The sequence below is a fragment of the Perognathus longimembris genome, chromosome 28 (assembly GCF_023159225.1).
Source record: "Perognathus longimembris pacificus isolate PPM17 chromosome 28, ASM2315922v1, whole genome shotgun sequence".
NCBI lineage: Eukaryota > Metazoa > Chordata > Mammalia > Rodentia > Heteromyidae > Perognathus > Perognathus longimembris.
In genome coordinates this window covers 88,157,358-88,179,960 of record NC_063188.1, presented here as the reverse complement: position 1 = coordinate 88,179,960, position 22,603 = coordinate 88,157,358, and the positions used below count along the sequence as shown (strand labels likewise).

Below are 22,603 nucleotides of genomic sequence, written 5' to 3'. Positions count from 1 at the left end.
GCAGAGTAGACATAATTTGGCTGGTTTCTAGGCTATCTCATCTTTCCTTTTCTTTTCTTTCTTTTTTTGCCAGTCCTGGGGCTTGAACTCAGAGCCCAGGCACTGTCCCTGAGCGTCTTTTGCTCAAGGCTAGCACTCTACCACTTGGGCCACAGTACCACTTCCTGCTTTTTGTGTATGTGGTACTGAAGAATTGAACCCAGGGCTTCATGCATGCTAGGCAAGCACTCTGCCACTAAGCCACATTTCCAGCCTTCTATCTTTCATATACAGATCAATGGCCTTGCTTCTCCAAGTCTGGCAAGAGATTTGAGAGTCTTAGAAGTGATTCTCATTCCACTTCTGGGTGAAGTACTCACAAGGAAGGCTCTTTGCAGATAAATAACATCAAATTTAATCTTCCACACAGAAGAGTAGGTTTAGAATTGTATAGTCAGTGATGGCCACTTCCTCCATCTGAACTACAATGCCTTCCAGTGTGTGAACTGTCCCTCAAATCACAAGATATGTGCGCAGATGCCTGTTCTCCCAAAAAGTCTGGTTTATGTACTCAGAAATCGATGTATCACTACTATAATTACATGCTAAATGTAGTGATGCACATCTGTAATCTGAGGCAGAAGGATCTAACATTCAAATGCAATGTTACTTTTGTACATTACTTTTGCATCTGCCAGGGCTGCATTGTGAGAGTTTGTCTCAAAACCTAAATGAAAAAAGCAGTAATCTTATGTTTAATCTCAGGCTTTAGAGATTTAGAGTTCTCTAAAATACAGAATATCTGCAGAGGGATGATGTATTTGTTCCTCTATTGCAGTCTCTCTTGGAAAGTTGTACTTGGTCTTAATTATTTGGAGAATATTCATTGAATTAAAAATAACAGTACCTGAAATAGTTGGGATTGGAATATTGTTGCAAATTATCATAGTACACCAGGAAACTGAAGACAAAATAGAAAATTACTTTTGTTTCTGACTGCTTTGTATGTAAATTTGTCTTCTATTTTAATGAGGATCAGAAGAAATACAAAGCCAAGAGCAAGCCCGCCAGAATGCAGAAAAGTCTGACACTTCATCTCATATTGGACAGAAGACCAGCCATGATGGTCCAAAGCGAAAGGGGTAAGACATTTTATCCAGGGAATTATTAATCTTTATTCCAGAAACCTCTGAAATAAATAGTCCTTGTATTTAAAGTCTAGTGTCACTTCAGTGACTCAGCAGTGGTTATTGAACCTAGGTAATACTATCTTGACATTCTCCTCAGAAAACGTTTTAATTACTTTGAACATTAGATAAGAGTCCCCACTGACCTGAGCATGTAAGATTTCTCCTTCCTTTTGACATCTCTGATCTGCCATCAAATGGTTTCCATTATTTCTTGGCATAAATTCTCATGTCAGGGCCAGATTTTGGCCAATTTTTGGTCACTGCCATTGTGGTAGAATGTCAGGACTGCTTTCTTCCACCCCGAGTGCAAATATGTATACCCAAATCAGGAGGCAAAGATGTATAGCTCTGTGCTAGAACACTTGCCTCGCATGTGCAAGGCCACAAATTCCATCCCTATCAATATGCTCAAACCAAACCAGGCACTGGTAGCTCATGCCTGTAATCCTATTTAAGAGGCTGAGTTTCAAAGCCAGCCTAAATAGAACAGTCTTTGAGACTCCATCTCCAATTAACTAGCAAAATGCCAGATTGGAGGCATGGATTAATGGTAGAGTGTTAGCCAAGAGCCAGAGTGTGAAATCATGAGTTCAAGCCCTGATTCTCGTTAAATAATAGTAATTATAATAATAGTAATAATAATAATAATAATAATAATAGGGATAATAGAAAAACACATCATATTTCAGGGATGATCCTTATTTGAATTTATGCCTCTCAGTCTTCAAGGAACACAACATCTATGTGTGTGTGTGCGCACGCGCGCATGTGCACGCATGCATGCCAGTACTGGGACTTGAACTCAGGGTCTGGGTGCTGTTCCTTAGCTTTTCTGCAAGGCTAGCAGTCTAATAATTGAGACACAATTTCACTTCCAACTTTTTGTTGGTTGCTTGGAAATAAGATTCTCAGACTTTCTTGCCCAGGATGTTTTTGAACCATGATTGTGTGTGTGTGTGTGTGTGTGTGTGTGTGTGCGCCCCAGACCTAGGGCTTTAACTCAGGGTCTGGATGCTGTCCTTGAGCTTCTTTTGCTCAAAGATAGCACTCTATCACTTGAGCCACAGTGCCATTTCCAGCTTTTTCTGAGTAGTTTATTGCAAGAAGAGTCTGACAGACTTTTCTGCCTAGGTCAGCTTCAAATTGCAATCTTTGGATTTCAGCTTTCTGAGTAGGATCACAGGTATGAGCAACCAGCACCCGGCCAAACCTTGATTCTTAAATCTCAACCTCCAAATTAGCTAGGGTTAAAGGCATAAGCCACTAGCACTGGGCTACATTTATTCTTAAGCTTAAGTGTTATATCACCTAGTTAAAACTCAGGTTTTCTTAAGGAAAATATAATCACATTTGACCACCTCAACTTAATTCAGAAAGCAAATACATGTATCAAGTTCTAATAGTAATGGAAGGCAATATACAGAAGGCCAAGATGGAAAAAAGCACTTGGAACTGAGGGCAAGAATGTCCCATCAAGGGGCTGGGAATATGGCCTAGTGGCAAGAGCGCTTGCCTCGCATACATGAAGCTCTGGGTTCGATTCCCCAGCACCACATATATGGAAAACGGCCAGAAGGGGCGCTGTGGCTCAGGTGGCAGAGTGCTAGCCTTGAGCGGGAAGAAGCCAGGGACAGTGCTCAGGCCCTGAGTCCAAGGCCCAGGACTGGCCAAAAAAAAAAGAATGTCCCATCAAGTCAGAAGAGTAATCCCCAAAAGGCAAATAAAGACCGAAAGAAAACTTGCTTCTTCACAGCCCTCCAAAGACTTTGCATTCTGTTACTGCTGCAGCTCTTGGCCAGTTGTGTGGCCAAGGCAGTGAAAGTTCTAATAGGTACATTCATATGCTTTTTTCAAAGTAGTGAGTGTGTTGTTCTTTCAGCAGAAGCCTACATGAAATTCTGACAATGTCTGTGCCTTAACCAGGCTCTGAAAGAAGTCTCCACATTTTTTTTTGAGAATCCCGAACTGTGGATGGGAATGAAATCTAAATGTCATGTAACAAACTCTTATGACGAACCACTTCTACATTAATTAGCAGAAATCAATGAGGAAAACATGATTTAGTCTCCTAAGTATCTTGTCCTAGATATTGATCTTCCTATCACTTGAAATCCATTGATTTTTCCTCAGAATCCCCACAATGTCATCGTATGTATGTGCATCTCTCATCATCTTATACTCTCTCTGACCTTCCTCTCTTTCTAACTAATACACACATTTAGTTGTGAGCTCTTTCAGTGTTAGACTTGTGGCTCATTTACTTTTGTGTTACAGCATCTGGCATAGTGCAATTGATGGCTTTAAAAAAACTCTTTTTAAGGAATCCATGTCTCTTGATAAGTAGCTGACTTAGAAGTAGTGGCTTAATAAGTACCTCAGAGCCCACAAGTGCTGATGGAATCTATCATTTGCAGACCACAACCCAGGCATCATAGAGAAGGCTACTGGGCTAAGGAAAACTTGGAGTTAGGAGACAATAACTAATAACAACTACAAAGCATTAATCCAAATTCTGAACCCTTCAAACCATTATAGCACTGGGCTGAGCCCTCCTGGAACCTAAAACTGGCATTTGTAGTTTTCAGGTTTCAAGGGATATAGCTAGAGGAGAGAAGTTCACATTTTAAAAGTTACTGAGTATTAAATTATTTCAGGAAAACTAAAATGGCAGTATGAGATGTGGACAGCTTCTGTAAATATGGTAGTGTGTTAATCACAAGAGATGCCATAAGGCAATTAATAAGTATTAAATGATTGGGGTGAGAGGAATCATCAAGAACGACATCAGAAGGTAAGTGGGCCATAAGGAGGTTGATGGGACTCAGGATGTCTAAAGGGAGAAAGAGTGAGTCCCTGAAGAGGAGATATCTTAAGTGAAGATGCAGAAATGGGGACACAAGGTTGTCAGAGGAGCACAGAATGACATTATATTAAGTGCCATTCTCACCAAAAATGTAGTGTTCCCGTAGAATGAAGCTTCTGACACTTTGACAATGGCATTCTTCTTTGAAGTAGCGACAACTTAACAGATTCTATTAAGATTTTCCCAGTACCTTTGGAATCTAGCTTTTATATTTTTTGTCTAGAAAATTGGTTGCCTGCAAACAAATAAACTAGTCTCTTCCAATGCTACCCACAAAAGAATACAGCTTTGAGGTTTTATTATTGAAGTGTATTTGGAAATAGCCTTGTTTGGGGGACTCAGATTCCTTTAATTTAGGTTCCTTAGAAGCTGTGGTCCAAGTCCCCATTGTACAACCACTTAAAGATAATAAAAAAAATATTAAGTTTTAAAATACATACTATGATTTAAGTTCCAAATAAATGTAGTGAAATAGGTGTGGTGGTGCAGGCATATAATCCCAGCACTTTGGAAACTAGTGCACACCTATCATGAGATCAAGGCTTTATTAGAGAGTTCTAGGCCACTTTGGGCCACATAAAGAGACCCTGTCTCAAAAAAACAGTTAAAACACACTAATAAGTGAGGAGATGGAAATGCAATTCGATTTCATCTGACACAAAGCACTCTGCTATTCAAGTTCATTACCACAGGGGGAAATATCATGGAAGAGACAGAAATGATTTTCATCATAAACATTCAGTCATTCATTCCACAAACATTAATTGGGTTCTGGTATGTGGCGAGCATCATTCTAGGATCAGGAAATGTGGTAGTGAATGAGAAAGACAATCACTGCTTTCATAGAGCTACAGTATAACAAGCTGCTACTGAGTTCATCCCAGAGCATCATTCCCTCTCTGAGCAAGACAAGTGCAAGCTCCATATTCACAGCATCCTTGCAAATAGACCCAGCCCAAGAGATGCTTGTTTCTCCTCAGGTAGCAGTGGCCAGTGAGTTGCTTAGTGAGGACACAGACGGCTTACCAGAAAGCCACATAGTCCTGGGAAATACTATTACCAATTGTACTGAGAAGTACCCAGAACCCCTCAGTCCCAGTGCTCCTAAGTTAAAGAACCATTCATTTCTGAAAATACTAGCAGTTAAATTTTTTCATTGAGTGTCAGTGCCAGGGATCGAACACAGGGGCTCTGAGTGCTAAACATGCTCTCTATGTCATTCAAAATTTTGAGAGGCTATCATCATCATCATCATCATCATCATCATAATCATCATCATTATGTAGTTGTACAAAGGGGTTATAATCCCATAAATTATAAGTATAATGCATCTTGGTCAATGACAACCTCTCCTTCTTTCTCCCCCATTTTTCCCTCCCATCCCTATCCTCAAGTTACATAGTTAATTGTTTACATAAAGTTCTTTGAATATAAGGACTATATCTGCTCATCCCACCCTTCCATTTTTATTCCTTTCTTTTTTCCACTCCCCAAAACATGTTTCTTCTATCTATGTTTTGATAAACAGTTTTTCATAGGAATTAAGTCTTTGGATTTCTCTCCTAAGCACACCCTCATGTAGTCAGTTTGTTGGTGCGCAATTGCATTTTGCCTTGTATATATTATGATGTATAGTTGTATTTTAGATCTAGACTCCAAACATAAAATAAAACATGCGCTGTTTGTTTTCCTGAGCCTGGGTTACTTCACTTAACATGATTTGTTCTAGGTCTATCCATTTCCCCGCAAATGAGATAATATTATTCTTTGTAATGGATGAGTAAAACTTCATTGTGTATAGGTACCAAATTTTCTTGATCTAGTTATCCATTTTAGGGCATCTGGGTTTTTTCCATAACTTGACCATTGTGAATATTGCAGCAATGAACATGGATATGCAAGTGTTTTTAGTCTTTACCATATCCTTACTTGTAATGCTCTGGGTCGATGCCCAAGAGTGATATGGCTGGATCAGAGTAGTTCTATGTTTAGTTTTTTGAGGAATCTCCAAACTGCCTTTCAGAGTGGTTATACAATTTTACATTTCTACCAGCAGTAAAAGGGTTCCTTTTTCCCCACATCCCCTCCAGCATTTGTTGTTCAAATTCTTGATGTTGGCCAGTATAACTAGGTTGAGATAGAATCTCAGTGTTGTTTTGATTTGAATTTCCTTTAATGGCCAGGGGTGTGGAACATTTTCTCATATGTTTATTGATCATTCTTCTTCTGAGAAGTCTCTACTTGGCTCCTGTGCCCATTTACTGATTGGGTTATTAATTCGTGGGGTTAGTTTCTAGAGTTCCTTGTATATTTAGGATATGAAGGCCTTGTTGAATCTATAGCTGGTAAAGATCTTCTCCCAATCTGTTGGCTGTCTATGTCCTGTGCTGCTTATAAACTTCTTAGTTTGATGTAATCTCATTTTATTTTCTGTGCCACTGGCACAGTCTTCTGAAAGTTTCCGATTATGCTGATAAATTCCAGTATTTCTCTTACTTCAACTTGTAGGAGTTCCAAATTGTGGATTTTGTGATTTTTGCGTGTGTGTGTGTGTGTGTGTGTGTGTGTGTGTGTGTGTGTGTGTGTGTGCTGGTACTAGAGCTTGAACTCAAGGTCTGGATGCTATTCTTTAGCTTTCGCCCTTCAAGGCTGATGCTACACTACTTGAGCCACTGTTATATTTCTGGCTTTGTTTTTGTGGTTAATTGGAGATTTTCCTGCTCTGGCTGTTTTTTTTTTTCTTTTTATTATATCTTTTTCATAAAGGTGATGAACAGGGATGGGCTATAGTTATATAAGTAAGGTAATGAGTATATTTCTTTTTAAACACTTACTCCCTCCCTCATTTTCTACTGCTTACCATTCCCCACTCCCCTCCCCACAGATTGTAAAGCTCATTTCCAACATAGTGTCTACAGTGAGTATCATTGTTGCATTAGTTCATCCTTTGTCCTGCTGTTTCCATGATTCCCTTTCCCTTCTATGGATCAGATAAACTTATATACAAGACAAAGAGTACAGAAAACTAAAACAGAAAGAAAAAATAGAAATAGCTGTATACAGGACATAATAAGAACCTCTTACCTCAGTTCTCAGCCTCTTAAGTATCTAGGATTACAGGTATGAGCCTCTAAGTGTCCAACTCAAGGATTGTGTTCTTAAAGTGATATTTACATGCTTTCTTTGTATCTTACCTCTAAATGTTAATATATTTTCAGATTTCTTCTTAGCAAGTTCCGATCAGCAACCAGAGGAGAAATCATAACCCCAAGAACTGAAAGTGGGCGGAGTTACAGCTTGGATTTAGACAGTCAAAATCTTCGGGGTTTAAAGTCAGCTCCTGGTTCAGACAGGTAAGAGAACACAGAATGACAATGGGAATAGCCTGAGGATTAGGTTGGTAAATAGCTAAGTAGGGCTTCTAAGTGTCTGTAAAGAATTGCTGCTTGGAGAGCTAACATATAATACAAAAAGGTAGGAAGATTTTTTAAGTTGAAATGGAAAGCATTTACCTTCCTTCTGGATTATATCTATTGGTACCATTATGTCACTTGCAAGGATGCAAATTTATGTTTAGGGACTAAGGGATGTAGTTCAATGGTCAAATCAATTCTTTCATTTATTTCTTCTGTTACTAAGAATATTTTATTAGTATACACTCATTTTACAAGTGATATTTTATTGAGGCACTTGCACATATGCATACAGTGCACTCCAATCAAACATCCCTCCATCACTTCACCTTTTTCCATCTCCCACTCACCTTATAACAATTTCAACAGTTTTCATTGTTCTATTTGTTTGCACCAGTCCTGAGGCTTGAACTCAAGGCCTTGGCACTTTCCCTAAGCTCTTTTGCTCAAGGCTAGCACTCTACCATTCAAGCGACAGCTCTACTCCCAGCTTTTTGGTTGTTAATTGGAGATAAGATTCTTACGATCTCAGCCTTCTGAGTAGTTAGGATTATAGGTGTGAGCCACTGGTGCCCAGTTCATAGTTCTCCTTTTACTCTTTTCCTTACAATTGGTACTTGCCCTCCCCCAACAGAGCCTGGTTTACTTTCATCTTATTTATTTATTTGTATATTAATTGTATTGTATTAAGTGTATATTAATTGCATCAGCGTTTTCACCATATTATTATGAGTATGGATATAGCTTATGTTCTCCCTTTTCCATCCCCACTGTACCCCTATTCTTTATACACAGGCACAGTGTATTTCTATACTATTCACTCTCCATTATTCTCTTTCCCTCTCTTACCTCCCTGTTCTTCCCTCAAACAGTCAAATAGTATCATGTTCTGTATGTGTATATATGTATGTGTATATATATATATATATATCTTCCTCTATTATAGTACCTAAAAATAAACCTCTAGGTTTCATACAAATTTTTGCAGCTTTCAAAAACATTAATAACAACTCCAAAAGCAATACTTGAAAAAACATTTGGTGTAAACCAACTGAACAACACATGGGACTGAGGGAGGAGGTAACAAACAGTACAAGAAATGTACCCAAGGTCTAACGTATGAAACTGTAACCTCTCTGTACAACAATTTGACAATAAATAAGAAAAAGAAACATTAATAAGTGCATCACTTGAGTTGTCACAGGATTTTCCATAAATTCCATTTCCTTCTAGTTCTGCCTCCTCTGATTTTCAGAGGGAACAAGAATCTCCTATGCACATAGCTATCTCTTGTCAGGAAAGTGAGGACAAATTGCAGTAATAGCCAGGAGCATAGTCACTTCGAATCAGATTCCATTTTCTTAAAGTCAAGGCTTTTTTTTATGATTCATGTGTCAAAGCTAGCGATGAGGCATAAAAGATCTACCCTGGTTCATTGGGGTATCCAAATGTTAACTCCTCTGTTTGCTTGGAGATGCAGTAATCTACTAGTTCAGGCACTAAAATTGCCAGCCTTTTTTCTTTTTTCTCTTTTCCTTAGATCCTCTAAGCAGAATTGAATTCTCCTTGTAATCTTTCTAATCCTTTTCCCCCCATGGTGCTGGAGATCAAACCCACACATTATAATATATTTTAGAATAATGACCAGAATACTTCTCCAGAGGTCCACTCTTTTAACTATTGAGTTATTTCCCCCCATGGTGACTCACCCTGCCTGCCTCTTTTTATCATGTGTATCACAATGGTGCAAGACACTATTACTTTTTTGTAAAACTCTGCAGAAAAAGATTAAAAATAAATTTAAAAAAATCAGTTATTATCCACTATCAAGCAATGTACTAAATACTTCCCCAAATTCCAAGACTACTGATAAAAATTTTATGATAAAAATTATAAAAAATGCTTGTCTGCCCTTGAATAGTCTTGGTTGGCTTCCCTTCTATGCTGTATCCCAGAATACTTTCTCTTCTTTTGAATTTTTTATTTAATTTTCTTGTCAAAGTGATGTACAGAGGGGTTAGAGTTACATACTAAGGTAGTGAGCACATTTCTTGTCATACTTGTTACCCCCCCTCCCTCATTTTTCTCCCATCTTTCCTCCCTCCAGCCCTCCCCCCCCCAAGTTGTACAGTTAATTTTCAACATACTGTCTTGTGAGTATCACTGTTGGGTTGGTTCACGCTTTAACCTTTCTTTCACCATTTTGATGTTCCTCTTCACGTTCCTAATTTAGATAAATGTCTATACAATACCTAGGATACCGAAATCAAGTACAGTAACATCAGGGAATAAATCATAAGAAAGAAAAAAGAAAAAATTCACATAGTACATTAAAACAACAACAATAAAAATACTTCTTTTTTCCATATCTTGAAGTTCATTTTGCTTAACATCATCTTATATGATCATAAGTACATAGCTATTGAGCTATTGTGATCCTTTGCTAGGACCAACACAGATGCCCCTCCATAGATGAATGGATCGAGAAAATGAATGACATCACCCCATTCGTAAGGAACTGGAAAGACTTGGAAAAAATCATATTAAGTGAAGTGAACCAGACCCAAAGAAACAGATTCCGTGGTTTCCCACAGTGGTAATAATTAATAAATGTCCAGAAAACTTTCCATTAAAAAATCTCATTTTTTTATTGTTAGACTACTGACTCTAAGATAATAGTGACAAAAATTATTTGGAAGTGATACACAGCTCAGTTTGTGTTGCTCTCCAGGACTCTGAACCATCTTGGCTGGCATTTAAGAGGGACAATGTAGAAAAGAGGAAATAGAGTTGTTTGTTTAACAAAGAAGCTAAAACTCCAAGCTTATTAAACAAGATTAGATCATGCCCTTTTTTTCTAACAGTTACTCAGCAAGAATGAGGGCTATATTCCCAGTATTGTGGTACTTGAACTGTTATTCTAGAATCTATCTGCTTGGATGTACTCTCTGTGTCTTACCTACTGCTATACATAAATAACCTGAAAGTTGTAAATCCATATTATGTGCAGTTTCACCAAATACTGATGTTTTGACCCAGAGCTTTATTGTTCTTATTGTAAACTTGGGAGAAGTCCTTAAGTTGTTTATTGTTTAAATTGTGAATCCTTGAATTGGGTTAAAAGTAATCAGTAATCAGGTTTGCCTTGGCTTTAGCCTGTCAAGAACAGTGTTTTCCAATTGATACCGAGAGTAAGATGCTCAGGAGATTAGAGCAAAATGTCCCTTTCCTGGAACATGTATGTAATCACGATGATGACTCATTAAATGGACTGCCACAGTGAGATGTGTCCATTATTCCAAAATGATTCCTTACAAAATTGAGGCAGGAAGTTTCTTGTCTTTCTTTTATTCTTTTTTTTTTTTTTTTTTTGCCAGTCCTGGGCCTTGGACTCAGGGCCTGAGCACTGTCCCTGGCTTCTTCCTGCTCAAGGCTAGCACTCTGCCACCTGAGCCACAGCGCCCCTTCTGGCTGTTTTCCATATATGTGGTGCTGGGGAATCGAACCTAGAGCCTCATGTGTAGGAGGCAAGCACTCTTGCCACTAGGCCATATTCCCAGCCCTTTTCTTTTATTCTTCTTGTTCTTTTTTTCGTTTGGTACCAGTCCTGGGACTTGAACCCAGGGCCTGTGTTTCTATATTTTTATTTTATTTTCCAGTCCTGGGGTTTGTTCTCTGTGTCTGGGCACTGTCTGTGAGCTTTTGTGCTCAGGGCTGGTGGTCTACCATTTGAACCACGGCTCCACTTCTGGCTTTTCTGGGTGTTTAATTGGAGATAAGAGTCTCATGGACTTTCCTGCCTGGGCTGGTTTTGAACCCCGATCTTCAGGTCTCAGCCTCCTAAGTAGGTAGAAGAAGAGGCATGAGTCATTAAAGTGTGGCTCCTATCGTTTCTTAACTCCTATCATCTAAAGAGATAGTGATATCCTCCTCTGTGGTCTGTTACCTGACCAGCTCAGCAATTATTCTCCTTTCTCCTCCACATTCATACATTTCATGTCTTACTGGTCTTTTTTACTGGAGGAGCAGGGCTTAGGCATTTCTTTTTAAAATTCACATCATATCAGAGTGGAAATGATGATTTATTAGATGTCTAATTGATTCATCTCTTTTCAGTAATTTGAAAGCTGGGTTAGGGAAGGCTTAGCAGTCTCTCTGCTCTAAGAAGTGTATGGCAAATGGCTATTTACGCAGTGGTTGCTAGGAACTAGGCAAATGAGACTGAAGAGGTTTTTTTTTTAAGGTTGCAAATGTAAACTGAACGCTAATAAACAGAACGCTATTCAAGGGAGTGATTCTGAATCTCTTCTATGTTGTGCTGAGTAGTTGCTGTGCTATGATATGTGAGTTCTTTATCAGACAAAGATTCTAAAGCAAGCCACTTATTAATGAAATTATTTCAAGAAAAATCAGTAAAAGCCTAGGATTGGTAGAGAAGAGAGATCTAAGTAATAGTGGTATCTCAAGTGCAATCTGAGTCTAAAGATCCAGCCTAATCTCACAAGGAATCTGGACTTGAACTATGTCCCCGAGCTTTGTCCATTTGGAAGAGCTGGGCCATTGCATACTCATACCAGACAGACATTGACTATAGATACCCTCAGGTGGATCTCCAAACAATAAATAAAGATACAGAATACTCAGGTAAATTTGAATTTGAGATATACAACTTCTTAAATATATACATAATATATATTCATATATAATCTAATATTTGGATCATCCTAATTCTTAAATATTGATGATCTAAAATTCAAATTTAACAAGGAGTTCTGTGTTTTATCTGACTACTCTACAATAGGACTGAAAGGTTAAACAAAATCCAAGTCATTTGTAGGCCTCTGTCTCCATGGCCAAAGGATGAATTTCTGAAAGTGGTAAGGAAACCTTACAAGCCATGTAGAGCTATCATTCTCTCCTGGAAATAAGGTATTTTTCTATCTTTCCTCATTTATACTATTTGTGCAAAGTGAGTTGTTAACCCCACTTCACCCTGAAATGATGAATATGTTTTTTTTCATGAAAAATAAAGTTAATTTTGTCCTGAATGCAGTTTCCACTGCCATCTTTGCAATATCCTCTTAGTAGCCAGGTGAAGAGAACAAGGTGGGGATACTGGAGCTTCAATTTAGGACCAGATCCTCAAAGTTAACACTGCTTTGTCTTGTTTGTTAGATAAAGCACTCTAATGTTCATAGAAAACTCCTTACCAGACTTTAAAAATTGTTCATATGCTCTTTATCTCAATTGTCCTGTTGGAGCACGAAATTGGAAGAGTATATAAATGAATGGGCATTCTTATGTTCCAAAATTTTTTTTTATTTCTATACATTGACATTTGGATTCCATATAATGTTCATATGTTACACAACATTATTCTTTTTAAACAATTACTAAAAAATGGAAAAACTACTCTTAGCTTACTGGCCATCCAAAAATATTTAGTGGGCCCAATTCATTCCATAAGCCACAGTTTGCTAACACATACAACATATTTACTCCCTATACATAAGGTATCTTTCCATTTATCACAGTGTAAACCATGAGAACAGCTCAGCTGTCTTCATTTGAGCAGTAGGCTGAATGAAAAACATGATGGTACAAAGGATGGGGACAGTGCAGGTGGACAGATGTCTGAAATCAATGAACTTGTAGCATAGTTAATCCAATGTTTTCTAGCCTTAGGTACAGATAGGGATCACCAGGTGAGTTTTAAAACGTGCTGATGCCTAGATCCCATGCTCCCAGTTCAGTGTGATTAATGTGGAATATTGTCTGGCTATAGGGCTTTTTAACAGCTTTGTAGGTATCTCTAATGTGCAGCTAAGGTTGAAGGCCACTCATTTCACATAAGGCAGTTGGCATCATGGAATCACCAAAGAATGGGAAGTAGAGCTACATTCAACATTTTCCCCTTTTCTTTCTCATCTTTGGTATTTCTTTTCTATTTAGCAAGCTCATCTGATATTCTTTCTGACATGCTAATATTAGAATACAAATAACTAAAGTTAGGAAATTTCATATACCTCAAAAGAAATATTGAGTCTCTGTTAGACTACATTGGATCTGTGTTGGTCTTAGTGGGTGTTAATGTTTCCCATGTTAATATTGCCTTCTGAGAGCACTCATTTAACCAGCATCGTAGGCTCAACATGACAGCCACTTCAGAAAGGCCAGATCTTTGGTATTACTCTTAGGAGACCATTGTGTAAACCAGCAAGGCAACTCATTAAAGTATATTCTTTACCCTGCCCCCTATCCTTGGATCCTCTATCCAGAAATAGATACATCTGGAAAGCCATCATCAAGATTCCAGAATAGCATGGGATTATGGGCAACAAAACAGAAGGCTTTGGAAAGTATATTTCATGAGCCAAAGTAAATGAGACATATTAACTGACTAACCTAGAAAATGTGTTTTTCAGTAACCTAGAATAGCCAAGTAACCCAGACAATGACATATCCCTACACTTGGGTCCTATTAGGATTAGGTAACTATGTCGCCAGCTTGTCAGTTTTCCTGGACCACCCTTTAGCTTGCGGGTTTATTGGCACTGATTTCTAATACTTCTTATTTAAATCACAGCAACATAATATTGGAATAAAAATAGCACTTTCTTAATTAGCCTGAAACATCTCTACTTTAATTTTACTTGAGAAACCGTTTGTTTTGGCTTCCTATTTAAATGGCAAAGATTCACATATTTGATGTCATATTTTATATAACATCTAAAAGAGTTGGCACCCAAATATTTATGGTGCTGTGCCTCATTAGTCTAAATGTTTTCTTAGTCTAATCAACTGAAAGGAAAATATTTTTTTGAAGAGCTCACAGTAAATGTCAGGGACAAATATGAAAGTGTATGTCATCTTTGAGATAATGCTGCTGGCAGCAATATTTTCCAATAGCTGACTTTGACTTAGGATCACAAGAATTATTTCCTTATTACAGGATGGCCTCTTGAATTTATCAGCACAATTAATCACTTTTTATGATAGCTTCCGTATAAAGTAAGGCTTTTTGTTTCAATAAGGCTAATCCATAATGGCAATTTTGTCAAAACCACCTAGAACTAGGAAGAGCGTTAGCTCTGACACAAGGAAAAATGTCCTCATGAATCCCTTTGGTTATGACTCCTTTCTATAGGATTTATCCTTAATCTTTCTACTTTTAGTGGAGACTGTTTGTTTGATTTTTAGCTTAAAACAATGAGGAGAGTTCTGTTTTGTTTTGTTTTTCTTTGTTTGGGTTTTTTTTTTAATTACTTGAACTCAGAGTCTTGCACTTGCTCAGCTTACTTGCTTATCTGGCATTCTTGAGCCCTACTTACTTTTTACTGGTTATTTTTGGAGATAAGATCCCATGAGGGGCTGGGAATGTGGCTTAGTGGTAGAGTGCTTGCTTAGCATGTATGAAGACCTGGGTTCAATTCCTCAGCACCACATAAACAGAAAAAGCCAGAAGTGGCGCTATGGCTCAAGTGGTAGAGTACCAGCCTTGAGCTAAAAGAAGCTCAGGCCCTGAGTTCAAGTCCCAGGACTGGCAAAAAAAAATATCTCATGAACTTTTCTTCCTGGTCTATCTTTGAATGGTGGTCCTCTGAATCTCAGCCTTCTGAGTAATAAGAATACAGGCACAAGCCACCAATTCCTCTAGGAGAGATTTTTGAAGACTGTTTTGAGAGTAGAGAGTATATGATCACACCACAGCATCACCAAGCAGACCTCTAAGCTCCTAAGTAGAACACTGCAGTGAACAGAAACACTTGGAAAAGTGTGAATTTGGCTAACTACCCAGCTACTATGGTAGCAGAAGCAGGACAATCACAAATTCTAGGCCAGCCTGGGCTACAGAGATAGGCTCTGTCTTAACAAAATACTCCTTAACTGTTTTTCAGTGTTGAAATGTAGCATTTGATAGGAGGGATCAGACATTTAGAATTCTAAATGATATCAATTTCCTTAATGAGAAAATTGTATTCTCTTGTTAGAATCAACAGATAAAATTATACGCCCCTCCTGAACTGAGTTCATAGCACTGTAATTTGGAGAGCCATCTCTATAAAGAAGATGTCTGAGACCATTGTAAGCATGCTGCCCAGAAAAACTTCAAAATTCTCTTAATCAAATCCCAAGAAATGAACTCCCAGCTCTCTGCTCCTTTGGTTATCTCCCTCTTGATAACTCATTCTGATAACAAATTCTTGTTTAGAAGAACTTGATCTTATTGAAATAATGAATGAGCAGTGTGGGAAACTAGAATGTGCACAAGCTTTGGGTAGATTGACTAGTCTGTTTTTATCCTGGCTTTGTTACATACTGTGTAACAACACAGTGTGACAAACACTTCTCTTAAATTCTAATTTGTGGAAACTTTACATTTACTTAGGAAGCTCCACCTAATGAGAAAATTGTGATCACCTGAAAGGCAGGAATTGTTCTTTTCCTTCTTTCATTATTAAATAGAAATGAGTCAAGCCAATTTACCAAATGTCATTGTTTTCACAGCACATTTATTAAATGTGCACTATGAGTCAGTCAGACGCTAAAACAACAAAGAAATGAAATGTAATTTCCAATCTTTGATTAAACATATGCTGAGTGACTTTTTGAGGAATATATTGGAGATATCCTGGTAAATATGACACATAATCGGTTCCCAAGCAGTTCACAGTTGAAAGACACCAAGAACCACACCAAACAAGATACTCTATAGTCAAGTACTGAATACCTTGGCAAGACGATGAGCAAATGACAACTGGTAGAACAGATGTTGGCAAGAGGAAATGAATTCAGTGTAATGAGAGAATAAGCAGGACCATGGACTGGCTGGGAATATGTTTTGTGGACTGGGAAATAAAGTTGGAAAGGTAGGGTTAAGTTCAGTGCCAGGGACCCTAGAGTTTAGCAAATGGAGTCAAACCTAGGGTGCTCTGCAGGTTTTTGAGGAGGGTGACATGATCATTTTTTAGTAGCTCCAGAGTAACCCTTCATTTTCAAATCAGAATTTTGCTCCCTGTGTCTTTAGTTGTCACTCTGCTTCCATATTAAAGTCTGAATGAATGTTCTTTATCCTTTAGGGGAAGCACTGGTTCATCAGATCTCATTGATCAGGAGACTGGACCTTGGACCCCAAAAAGCTTCCGGAGCAATGGTGTAGTGTTGGTCACTCAGAGGTCACCAGCCCCAAGTACACGCAGCACTTCTTCAGTCAGCAGTAGAGTAAGTCCACAGATGTAAAGAGACAGCCAGCCTCTGTAACATGACCTTTTCCCCCAAGCCAAGACTGTGTTTGAGTACAGGGCATTTCAGAGCATACAGTTTATACTGTTCAACCAAGCCTCCTGAACCTTTACCTTTAAGCCACAAATCCAAAGTGAAAAGAAACAGTAAAGACAAGGCTTAGAGGTGACACTGTATGTGGGGGATTTTAAATGGCCATATGTTTTAAACTTATTCATATGTTGACCATACTAAAATTTTTCAGAGGACATTGTGAATCTGGAAAAGTGGAATATAGCAAACTCTTTAGACTTTTCTGTACATTTGTTAAAATAGCAGATCATGCATAAATGAAAGTTTAATTGCATATTAAATACAATAAATTACATTTTGTATTGCTTTTCGCTTTTAAAGGAGAAGATGAAAAAAGCACTTGGCAGAAATATTTCATTTTTACTAAATACTCTTTTGGAAGTTGTTAGAATGAATTAGCCCTTACTAGATTTTTTTAATTTCTTTTTTTAAAATTTTTATTGTCAAACTGATGTACAGAGAGGTTACAGTTTCATACGTTAGGCATTGGATACATTTCTTGTACTGTTTGTTACCTCCTCCCTCACCTTACTAGATTTTTTAAATATTTCATAATTTTTTATTGTTACTACTAGGGTGATGCACAGAAGGGTTATAATTACATAAATCAGGTTATGAGTACATTTCTTTTTGGACAATGTCAATCCTTCCTCCACTCGCTCCCAGATTTTCCCTTCCATCCCTACCCACAAGATGTATAATTCATTTTCAGATTTTTATTAAGCAATAAAGTCAATACATGTTGCTAGAATCTATATTTAGGAACTAGGAATCCTGATGAAATTGATGGGAGAAGGGGGTAGGTGGAGAGGGAGAATGATGAAAAGGGTGACTCTGATAAAGATACATTGTACATATGACAGGTTCATGCATGTTAAATTGAAAGTCCCTGTACAATTACTTGAAGCAACGAGTATTTGCTGAGGTCCCACTGTCTGATGGGTCAAGACCAAACAAATACTTCAAGAAAATAACAGAATTTGTCATGCAAATGTATGGGGCAAAGTGTCTCTTGGGCAGAGATGATACTAATTCAACAGATTACACAACCTCTATTTTTAAAGGTCAATATCCTTATTCCGCCAGTTTCTAAAACACTTCTTAAATCTTTTCAATTGTATTTGAAACTAACAAGATGTTTGGTTCTGGTTTTAAAATGTCCCAGAGACATAGCCCGGAGAACAGAACGTGTCTCTGCCATGAAAATTATACATGATATGTTTAGAATAAAATCAACCACAAATGATCATTCATATTAAGATATCTTTTTCAGTCAGTCATGCAATATCCAAACCAAACACCACACACTATTAAATGATTAACAGGTGCAGTTTACATTTAAATTGTCTTTAAAAAGGCAAAAGTTCCATATGCCAAGCAAAAGACTGAGCTTTAGAACAGGGAGGCAGCAGTGAAGGCAGTAAGCAGTTAGATTCTGTGGATATTTTTAAGGGGAAAAAAAGACATTCCAACAGATCAAATGTCAATGTGATATTTGTTTAAACACTTACTCTTGAATGTAATTGCTAAGAGAAGAGGCATATTTTAAATGTCACAAATATTTATGCTAAGCTCAGCAAGCAGACTGTTCAGTAGTCAGAAAAGCACATGGATAGTTGATGGTTATGCTCACTTTTTTGGCAACCTAACTCGAAATGATATTCAAAATATTTAGCCACATGTAAGGCGAGGGAACTGAGAAATTAGAACAGATACTGACACAAGGATGAGCAGTATTTTGAGAACCCTTCTATGCTATTCAGTAGTCCAGATTGTGTGGAACCCTCCAAGGCCTCCCATCCAATTGGGGAACATGAGGAAGGAAAGATAAGCTGGGTAGTTCAGTTTATCAATGGGTATAAAAGTATCTAAACACTATTTCAGCTAGTAACAGCTGACTATCCCTCAAATAACCCAAACAATTATTCAAGTTTGTTCTCAAAGCAAGGGTTATCTTTCAGGTACCATATGAGAAGTTAAGGGGAAAAAAAATCACCTATTAACAGAAACTGCCTTCAATGGAGTTGAGTATATTGCCTATAAATGTGTCCAGTGTTGATCTCATTCTTGCCTTATAGGTTGACTAAGGTAATTTTCCTAAGGAAAGAGAAGATAGGACCATTTTCTGTTAGAAATGAGACAGTACAGTGGTTTATGAAGCACATTTGCTCCTTCATAACAAAGAGAGTGAGGGCCTACAGTTAGTTAATAGTAAAAGTCAACAATTTCTCAATTTCTCCAATTTCTTAGCATGTCTTTGCTTCAATATTCTTTTCTGCTTTAGGAATATTTATTAACTTTAAAAACTGTTAGGACATGAATGCCTCCCACCTGTCCTCTACTGTAATGTATGTTACCTGTTCATTTTAGGCTTCATATATAGAAGCTCTAGGGCATGCATTACATGTTAATGACTCTATAATATCAATGGTCCTACTAATGTTTAATATTAACTATAGCCTGGATCACCTGTGGGAGAATCTACCATCATCATAATTGCCAATCAGGAAGTTTGTTTTACTTCATTAGAGGATTCCATGTATGAAGAACTTTTTGAAAAGATGCTGAAAACTGACCTAAACTCATTTAGCCATTTAACCTCTGTCATATTCTCTTGATAAACCCATGGCGATCAGAGGACTTGGGAGCTTGATAGCTTCTTCTATAAGGTCTTATGTGTTGGAAACTAATGAAGGAGTAAAAACAGCTGCTGAAGCCGAATTGATTAGCATGCTATGCAAGTCAGAGCCACAGCTCTCTGGAATGAGTTTATTAAATATCCTTAAAGCTGTGAGGTAAAGGCAACAAGGAGGGCATTCCACACTGTAGGGCTTTGAAGGGCACTTTTTGGACTGTTTATAAAGGTCTCTTTCAGGTTTGATCATTGTCATGCCATGATGGCATCTACATAGACATTGAGCTTCAGCCTATTTCTCAAAAGGTCCACATATTTTTTAATTATTAAAGCAAGCTACAGTATTAATGCAGCAGTCAAATCCCTGTGAACATAGCAATGGTTGGGAAAGTTTTGCTTTGTCAATATGCTACAATGAAAACTAGATTCAAACTGAATTCTGCCACATATATAGCATTTGTTTTGAAGCAGGCAACCCCCAAACCCCAACACCTATTTCTATTAACTGAAAAAGTCCTTACTCTTAGGAACATTGATGAACACCATGAATGAAAATTTTGTTTCAACATATATGTCACCAGCTATATTATGATAACCCAGTCTCTCTAGGCTGAAAAAGTATCCTCAGGTCTTCTGTTAAATGTGGATAAAGGCAATATAGGGTATTAACAAGAGAAAAGGTTTATTTTGGCTTATAGTTTGGGGAAGTCATAGTCCATGGTTGAATAGACACATTTATCTTTAGCATGTAGTGAGGTAGCATATCATGGTAGGGCAGGCTGCTCACTTGATGGTGGTTGTGAAGCAAAAAAGTGAGAGAAAATGATGATTATCACATAGCCACCTTAGAGGACACACCCCCATGATATAAAACCTTCCATTACCTTCCCCCTCCAAAAGTTTCTGCCATTTTCTAATGGCACCAAATTGAAGACCAACTCTCTAATATATGGGTCTTTGGGAGACATTATAGAGCAGATAGCAGTATAGCAGAGTAGATATTCAGAGAAGAAACAGAAGACCAGAATGATGTGACCACATGCTAATGAAATAATGTGAAGCTCACCAGATTACTTAAGCATAATGCGTCGAAGATTGGAGATACTTGTACCATTTCTTTTTCTGTTTTAATTTTGAATTCATTTATGTTGGTAATATAAGAAGGTAAGGTTTCATTGTGGTATTTCTATTCATACACATAGTGAGTGTTCTTTAACACATTCATCACCTCCACCCTTTCCCAATCCTCCCTTTTTCCACCCTGTCTTTTCAGACAACATTTGGTGTATTTCATTATGCTATTACGAGAACACACACACACACACACACACACACACACACACCATCTTTCAACCTTCTTTACCCCACAATATTCTCTATTTTCTCCTTCCCCCTCCCACTGGTCCCTTCTTGCTAACTATATATTACAATACTAATTTTGCAAATGAAAAGCATATTCAAATACCTTTTGTGCAAAATACAAAACATTTTGGAATAGATTTATTGATAGTAAGCTTTGGAGGTCTATGAGCTTCTGATGAGGTTCCTTTAAATAACAGTTCATTCCTCCTAAAAAGTAATACACATCAGTTTGTGTATACTGATGTATATTTATACATGATATATACATTTATGTATATTGATATGAAAGTGTTTTAAAGCAAATTCATCAGTATAATCTTCCTTTTATCGTTTGTACTCTCTGTGAAGGAACATGGTTTTGAAAATTCCGTGGGCTTGGCTGCCCTTGAAAACGTCTCTGAAAACCTCACAAAGAGCCACCGCAGAAACACTTCAGGCACACCTTCCATAGCAGTGTCTGGGGCTTCCGTCTGCTCAGGTGATTATTTATACCATGTATGCTCTGTTGTCATAAATGATGAAATCAGATGAATTGACTAGTCTCTATAGTATTATTGCTATATGCCTTCAAAAAACAATCATCCATTTTTTGTAGCACTTGAGTTTGAACTCAGGGCCACATACTTGTTAGGCTGGCACTTGACCACTTGAAACATGCCTTCAGCCTTTGTTTTTATTGGTTGTTTTGGAAATAGAGTATACCTGAGATGGCCTCAAACTTTAGTCCTTCCACTCTCCACCTCTGGAGTGGCTATAATTATAGTTGTGAGCCAACAGCATCTGGCTTGATTATCTTTTTTTGTTTTTTGAGGGGGATATCAAGGTTTGATCCCTGTGCTTACTGGGCTTTCTTGCTTAATTCATCTTATTGCATTCATGAAAGATCCTTTTATTGAGTTTATATTCTTGCCAGACATCATTGATAATTTTTAGGGCTCTATAAAGAATTTAAATGGCTCTAGGATATGTTTGATATGACACGTAATGTTACTTGACTAGAGTTCGAGAAAATAGTTCAACTGATATGATGGCCAGAAGGTCTCTCTGTCCAGATGGTTAAGGCATTCCATGGTTTAAGTGAGTTATTTACAAATACCATTGAGATATTATCATAACTCTTTCCACTTAATATATAACACATTCACATATTTTATTTTGTTATCACAACAATCTATGAGTCAGATATTATTTATTTATAACAATATCAATACCTATGAGTAAGGAAACTCTTTAGAGGACTGTGTCATAATCATGAAGTTTATGTCCTATATGTAGAAATAAATTCGTGAAATGCTAAATATTAAAATTTTACTGTTACTTACTAACCATATGTGCGTAAAGCCTAAGGCTAGATTCTGAATTGAAAAGTTAGCAAATCTCAGCCAGCTCCAAAATGGTTGTATGTATGTGTGTGTGTGTGTGTGTGTGTGTGTGTGTGTGTGTGTGTGTGAGAGAGAGAGAGAGAGAGACAGACAGACAGACAGACAGACAGACAGAGACAGAGAGAGTATGTGTGTATGTGCACATGCGTGGGCACAAGTTTGCATATGTGAGGTTCTGTGTACCAGCCTTCTAAATCTGTGTGATCACTTTTCCCAAAACTAGTAACGTGGGTCACCTGTTAAATGAAAAATTTTAAGCTAGGCTAGAAACCAGCATCATAAATCATACTTCTACTAAACAGATCCTATCTTTGGACTACATATTCTCTTTGGAACTATGCTAAGCATTTCTATATTATTTCATTTTCCATTTTAAACTTAATCATTTGATCACCCTCTCCCGCCATTCTCATCTATAAACCACTGTATGTATCACAGCAGGATTTTGGTAAGAAACTATTCTG

At 37.6% G+C, this 22,603-nt stretch overlaps 1 protein-coding gene across 3 annotated transcripts in view; it reads left to right on the top strand.

Annotated features, from left to right (window-relative positions):
* Sytl5 (synaptotagmin like 5) overlaps positions 1-22,603 on the top strand; it is a 181,826-nt gene that overhangs the window by 122,408 nt on the left and 36,815 nt on the right. For 2 of the 3 annotated variants that reach the window (XM_048336559.1, XM_048336561.1), the window contains exons 6-9: positions 1,013-1,121; positions 7,251-7,385; positions 16,526-16,667; positions 21,106-21,235. In XM_048336559.1, the coding sequence (XP_048192516.1) occupies positions 1,013-1,121; positions 7,251-7,385; positions 16,526-16,667; positions 21,106-21,235 (516 nt within the window). The remainder of the gene's footprint in view (positions 1-1,012; positions 1,122-7,250; positions 7,386-16,525; positions 16,668-21,105; positions 21,236-22,603) is intronic. The other variant, XM_048336560.1, reaches the window with a different exon arrangement.